The sequence below is a fragment of the Camelina sativa genome, chromosome 17 (genome assembly GCF_030686135.1).
Source record: "Camelina sativa cultivar CO46 ecotype springtype chromosome 17, ASM3068613v1".
Taxonomy (NCBI): domain Eukaryota; kingdom Viridiplantae; phylum Streptophyta; class Magnoliopsida; order Brassicales; family Brassicaceae; genus Camelina; species Camelina sativa.
This window is the reverse complement of record NC_141896.1, coordinates 23,959,978-23,966,431: the sequence shown is the minus strand read 5'-3', so window position 1 is coordinate 23,966,431 and position 6,454 is coordinate 23,959,978. Positions and strand designations below refer to the sequence as shown.

General features: G+C 37.5%; 2 protein-coding genes across 2 annotated transcripts; both read left to right on the top strand.

Annotated features, from left to right (window-relative positions):
• LOC147924278 (uncharacterized) lies at nt 1-2,469 on the top strand. The gene is made up of 5 exons (XM_087496695.1): nt 1-459; nt 536-1,161; nt 1,249-1,533; nt 1,633-1,738; nt 1,825-2,469. Exons 1-5 carry the CDS (start codon nt 1-3, stop codon nt 2,467-2,469), a joined length of 2,121 nt encoding a protein of 706 aa, XP_087352821.1.
• Nucleotides 2,470-2,570: 101 nt separating this feature from the next.
• On the top strand, nt 2,571-5,433 carry LOC147924277 (uncharacterized). The gene is made up of 9 exons (XM_087496694.1): nt 2,571-3,089; nt 3,179-3,382; nt 3,448-3,537; nt 3,612-3,719; nt 3,791-4,042; nt 4,131-4,169; nt 4,267-4,566; nt 4,651-5,076; nt 5,158-5,433. Exons 1-9 carry the CDS (start codon nt 2,571-2,573, stop codon nt 5,431-5,433), a joined length of 2,214 nt encoding a protein of 737 aa, XP_087352820.1.
• Nucleotides 5,434-6,454: the final 1,021 nt, after the last annotated feature.

Sequence of the window (6,454 nt, the reverse complement as noted above, 5' to 3'; positions counted from 1 at the left end):
ATGCTTCTCTGGACTATTAGTGATTTTCCTGCTTATGGAAACCTCGCTGGTTGCAAAGTAAAAGGGAAAATGGGCTGTCCCATTTTTGGTAAAAACACAGATAGTAAGTGGTTGAAGTTCAGCAGAAAGCATGTGTATATGTGTCACAGAAAGGGTTTGGCACCAACACATAGTTATAGGGAGAAGAAAACTTGGTTTGATGGAAAAGCTGAACATGGGAGGAAGGGAAGAATTTTAACAGGTCGTGAGATATCTCAAAATCTAAAAAACTTCAAAAACGAGTTTGGAAATGTGAAAGAATCTGGGAGGAAGAGGAAAAGATCTGACTGTATGGAATCAGTCTATGATGATGACGATATATCCAGTGAATCTGAGGAAGATGAGGAAGTAGAAGTAGACCAGGAGGAGTTGTCAAGATGGAAAAAAAGATCAATTTTTTTCAAACTGGCTTATTGGGAGGTATGTTTATTAATTTATTGATTAATTAAGCTATGTTTAAGTTGGGATTTTTATGAACTGTAATTGTGTTGTGTAGGATCTTCCGGTAAGGCATAATTTGGATGTAATGCATGTAGAGAAAAATGTGGTTGCGAGCATTGTCTCTACATTGTTGCATTGTGGTAAATCTAAGGATGGCCTCAATGCTCGTAAAGATCTGGAAGATATGGGTATAAGAAAGGACTTGCATCCTACCATCCGAGGAAAGAGAACCTACCTTCCCGCAGCACCTTGGTCTCTGTCCAAGCAAGAGAAGAAATTTTTTTGCAAACGTCTATTTGACTTTAAAGGTCCAGACGGGTACTGTTCTAATATATCAAGGGGTGTGTCATTAGAAGACTGTAAGGTGACAGGGCTCAAATCCCACGACTATCACGTGTTGATGCAGCAACTACTACCAGTTGCACTCAGAGGGTTGTTACCAAAAGGTCCGAGGACAGCAATCTTGCGCTTATGCGCATTCTTCAACCATTTGTGTCAGAGAGTTATTGATATAGAGGTGATTTCAGTAATGGAAGCTGAAATCGTGGAAACTCTTTGTATGTTTGAAAGGTTTTTCCCTCCCACCTTCTTTGATATCATGGTACACTTGACTGTCCATCTAGGAAGGAAAGCTCGACTAGGAGGACCAGTCCATTTTAGATGGATGTATCCATTTGAAAGGTATATTTGCTCTCTACTATTATATTTAGATTGTATTTGTAGTGATTTTCTATTTTGTTGCTAATCCGTATTTCTTTGTATTTGCAGATATATGAAAGTACTGAAAGACTTTGTTCGAAACCCTGCAAGACCAGAGGGTTGTATAGCTGAGTCATATATGGCAGAAGAATGTATGCAGTTCTGTAGTGATTTTCTGAAAAAGACAACAAGTGTAGAAAAAAAACTTGATAGGAATACAGATTATGATAACAGCTCAATACTAGAAGGTCGTCCCTTATCCGCAGGAACTACAATTGATCTGACTGAAATGGACAAGAACATTGCCCATCTTGCAGTCATTCAAAATATGGCTGCCTTGGATCCTTATGTAGAGTAAGTTCTCTATATTCAAAATATGTTTGCCTTGGATCCTTATGCATTGTACATGTATATCGACCTGACTATTTGCATTTGTATTTCTCCTTTTGCAAGCATGCACCTGCAACATCTCCAAGACATAAATCCAAGGTGTAAACGTGATGCATCACTGTTATGGACTATGCATGCTAAGTATTTTGCTTCTTGGTTAAAAGAACAGGCAAGTAATTTCGTAAATTGTTTGTAAGATTGAGTATGGTTTAGCTGTCTATAAGTGACTGACTCTTATTGTTTTTAATTTGATAGATACCTATGGCTTCAAATAATCATGAGGATATAATTAAATGGTTGGCATATGGTCCAAGGTGTACTGCAAGGTCTTACACTGGCTACATAGTGAATGGGCTACGTTTTCACACAAGCTCACTTGAAAGGCAAAATCAGAATAGTGGGATTTATTATGAGGCAACGGCTATGTGTAGGTCTAGTGCTAAAGATACGTTCCAAGTAGTTGATCTGGTATCCTACTATGGGAGAGTAATTGACATAATATTGCTTGATTATAATGTGTTCTATGTTCCCATATTCCGGTGTCAATGGGCAGTAAGAGGTAACGGAGTTAAGATTGAAGATGGGTTCACACTTGTTAACTTGAATCAAAGCCAAGTCAGTTTTTTGAGGGATCCATATATACTAGCTTCTCAGGCAAAGCAAATCTTTTATTCAAGGGAAGATGATTCATCAAATTGGCATGTTGTTATGAGAAGTTCTTCACGGACATATAGTAAAGAAGATGATCAAGATGGACCTGTAGATATTGGTCCGTTGCCAGTAGATGTTGATATGGATGTTGAGCTGGATGAAGCTGAATATGCTAGAACTGATTGTGAAGGCATATATGTCTCAAATGTAGTGATTACATGTTTAATTTGTGTCTCCTCTTGCTTATGATTTTTGTTTATGTTTGTTAACTCATTGTGTGAATTTTTCTTGATATATGTTTAGCGTCAATATGATCTAACTCGTTTCTTCTTTGATGTAGGTCAATTAATATGGGTCGACCAAAGAAAAAGGGTGCACAAAAAAAGAAGAAGAAGGTAGCAGATGTTGAGCCAGAATTTATTCGTACAATGGAGCCCCCGACTGTAGCAGCTCAGCAGCCCATTAGCCATGAGGAGCCCCCAACTGTAGCAGCTCAGCAGCCCAGCATGCAAGAAGAGCCCCCGACTGTAGCAGTTCAGCAGCCCAGCATCCCTGTGGAGCCCCCGATTATAGCAGATGAGCAGCTAAATGAGGAAGAGCATGTAGGTGAGATTGAATTGGATGATGCCAATGAACGTCCTGCCAAGCGTAAGAGACAGAGAGGACCCACAAAGATGAAAAACATCGCCAAGGATCCAACGGTTCGAGTAAGAGTTGACTACACCCTCATGGGAGAGCCTTATGGTCCAGGGTCAATTAAGCTTGCATCCTACGTTGGTGCATTGGCACGGGAACATGTTCCTATCAAAATTGATAATTGGAAACAAGTTAGTGAAGATATAAAAACAGTTCTCTGGAAATCTGTACAGGTAACAATTTCATTAAAATATACTTTTGTTTATTTAGAACATGCTAATTTTAAGCTTATTTAGAACATGCTAATGGTAACTGAGTGCAGGCAAGATTTGAGCTTGATGAAGAGTTTCAAAGGATTGCTGTGCTGAAGCAGATGGGAAATCTGTGGAGGGCATACAAGTCACGCATTGTCAGGCAGCTTAATGAGGCTAAGAATAACCAGCAGAGGATGAATCTTAGACCAATGAACATTTCTCCTATCGACTGGCGTAAATTTGTGAAAACAAAAACAAGCCAAACCTTTAAGGTATTGTCTTTAAATTAGGTAAGTTTAATATTTGAGTGATGGTTAATAACATGTTTAAATGTTAGGTTGTGAGTGACACGGCTAAAGAAAGGAGGAAGAAACAGATCCCTCACACTACTAGTCGTAAAGGAATGGTCAGACTAACGGAAGAAATGGTAAGCATACTACCATCTACGTTATTTGATCTGGTAATATCTACCTTGATAATTGATGTGTTGCTTTTTCACAGAAAGTTGAAAGCGAGGATCCATCTGAAGTGACAAGGCTAAAGGTTTGGGTCAAGTCGCGTACCAAAAAGGATGGTACACCAGTTAATACGAATGCCGCAGAAAAGATTGTAAGTTCCAAATTGGCATGTCGCTTAGTTATTTGTTACCCATTAAATGTTGTGTATTTCCTCTTATGCAGAAAAAGGCAGCTGAACTGGTTGGTGCTGATGGTCCAACAAGTACAACAAATCCAGATGTAGATCATCTCTCCCAGCTTTTGGGACCTGAAAATCCTGGTATACTGAGGGCAATGGGTAGAGGCATGAGTAAGACCAAATTAGCTTGTTTCCAAATTAAGAACAAATGTATGGCTGACATGCAAGAGAAGCAAGTTCAGTTAGTAAAGCAGGTCAATCAGTTGCAAAATGAAATTATGGATTTAAAGAAGCAGGTTAGGTAATTACATTGACAATTCTCATAGTATTCATTAACTTGCTAATTTATTAAATGGAATTTGACATTGCTTTCTTAAATTACAGGGACTAGAGCCTGAAATTGGTGAAAACTCAGCTCCAAGAGTAAGTGATTCCTTATTCTTATTATATATGAACAGTTATTCCTTCAAGCTTATTTAAATTTCTAACTTATGTTTATTTTCAACTTCAACATTTGTAGAGTGTAAACAAAAAATCACGCCCTAGGTGTGTGTTGGTTGATTGGTCTGACACTGATGAAAACATTGCTGAGGGGCGTATTCTTTCTTCTGATCCTGATGACATAGTGAATGACTCTCGTCTAGGCCCTACGGATCTGAAAGTATTGGTTGAATCTGCTTTGAAACCAGATGCTTTCCTCTGGAGACCTGCAACTAAAATGTTTACTATTGCGGAAGCTGTTGGACAGATGATTGCATGGCCTGCAGATAAATGTGTTCTATTAGATAAAGAGATCCAAATAGAAGACATTGCGCCGAGGGTAAAATTTATTGTCATTTCCAGACAATTTCTTCTCCTTACTATATTCTAATTTGAATTGTGTTTTACTGATTGTGTATGACAGGGCCTACATGGAAGTTCGCTGAACAAATGTCAACTACTGGATTTGTCTACGGATGAATTGATTGTTGCTGAGGGTCGTTGGCACACACAAGAACCATCTGCATTATTTAATGGTCTTCCTATTGGGCCAAAAGCTGTTAAAGTATTTGTGGATTTAGTATGTCAACCTGAGGCGTTCATATGGAGGCCTACAATGGACACGACATACCTGGAGGACTGTTTGATGACTTATGTAGCATGGCCTGCCCATAAAGTTGTTCGTCAGAATGGCGAGAGTTCTCCTATTCATAATCCTCCATCAACTAATATACCATCAGGTTCTACATCAACAGCAGCGGCAAAATCTGCAGCAACATGTCCTATTGAGGATGCAACAGGTCCAGGCACTCCAATTAAGAAAACTCTACCGCATTCACAGGAATCTCAGGTAAATATTTTCAATATGTTATGAAGTTGTTTCTGTCAAGTCATATGATTGTTGGTTGGCTTATATTATTTGGCATTGCAGCGTACCAATGAAGTTGTCTCAAAGGAAAATAAGAAGTGCAGACTGATGGATATTACCGGAAAGAAGCTGGTTGTTGCTGAAGGACGATGGGCAACAAACGATCCAGACCAAAAGGTTCACTTTGTTCGTTTGGGTTCTAATGCAGTTAAAGTGTGGGTAGATATTGTCAAGGTAAGCGATGCAGCAGTTTGGAGGCCATCAGAAGAAATCGAGATGATGGAAGATGCCCTTGGCACAGTCATTGCATGGCCTGAGGACAAAGTGATCATCATGTAAACCATGAGGTTTACTGTCTCCTACTTTAGACTTACAATCTATCTTATGGATTTGTTTTTTATTTTCAGACTTGTCTTGTTCCTTATGGATTTTAAACTTGTGTTATGTACTATGTAATATGTTTGATTGTGAAATGGTGAATTAGAGATTTAATATTAATACAGGTTCCAGATCACTTTCAAAATAACACGAAAACAGTGTTCTCAAAACACTTATAATCGAATCTAGAATCCTGCTATAACAGAATATATTATAGCATAAAGATATTGCTTACGAAAATTGAATTAAACCGTTTAACTAACGTTATGGTAGAATCACCTAACATAGCGTGTATAATGACTTATAACATTATCTTTAAAAATTTGAAAAGCGGGATAACATAGCATTTTTGTACTGCTATGGTATAATACTATACCATAGCATATGAATTATGCGCTATCATATGTGAGGTACCTACAATAACAGTGGCCTAACATAGCGTTTGTAAAAGAGCTATGAATTACATATTATAGCGTTTCCCTCGTGCTAACAATGTACATATTTGTTGTAGTGGTCAGACTATGAATACAAATCGAAATCGACTAGACCCGAGTGATCGTGAATTAATGCTTTGAGTAACATTGTGGACCTAGTTTATCACTGTATCATTTAAATCTACTAGACCCCAATGATCGAAACTAAGGCTTTGATGAGTACGTATCATTTAAATCTTGCATGAAAATAAGAAAGAGGATTGTTTGTAATCCTAGAAATTATGGCTTCGAAAAAAGAAAACTTATCCGGTAGAGCGGATCAAGCATAACGGTTCAAATATGTGTTGAATGGTTAAAATGGAGGCAATATTGCGGATCAAATATTTGTATAGCAAAAAAAATATACTGACTTTATTGAAATAACTTTTTGATTTGAATACTATATTGATTTTATAAATTTAAATTACTTTATTTTGAATCTTATAATTTTTAATAAATAATCTATTTATGCAATAATAAATTATATTTTAAATAATTTGTAATAATTA

What these genes read in the sequence shown, in the direction of transcription:
- LOC147924278 (XM_087496695.1), top strand. Translation starts at nt 1, where the DNA reads ATGCTTCTCTGGACTATTAGTGATTTTCCTGCTTATGGAAACCTCGCT. An exon ending in TCAAACTGGCTTATTGGGAG is followed by an intron (nt 460 to 535) that starts GTATGTTTATTA and finishes TGTGTTGTGTAG; the next exon opens with GATCTTCCGGTAAGGCATAA. An exon ending in TGGATGTATCCATTTGAAAG is followed by an intron (nt 1,162 to 1,248) that starts GTATATTTGCTC and finishes TTGTATTTGCAG; the next exon opens with ATATATGAAAGTACTGAAAG.
- LOC147924277 (XM_087496694.1), top strand. Translation starts at nt 2,571, where the DNA reads ATGGGTCGACCAAAGAAAAAGGGTGCACAAAAAAAGAAGAAGAAGGTA. An exon ending in TTCTCTGGAAATCTGTACAG is followed by an intron (nt 3,090 to 3,178) that starts GTAACAATTTCA and finishes AACTGAGTGCAG; the next exon opens with GCAAGATTTGAGCTTGATGA. An exon ending in AAACAAGCCAAACCTTTAAG is followed by an intron (nt 3,383 to 3,447) that starts GTATTGTCTTTA and finishes TTTAAATGTTAG; the next exon opens with GTTGTGAGTGACACGGCTAA.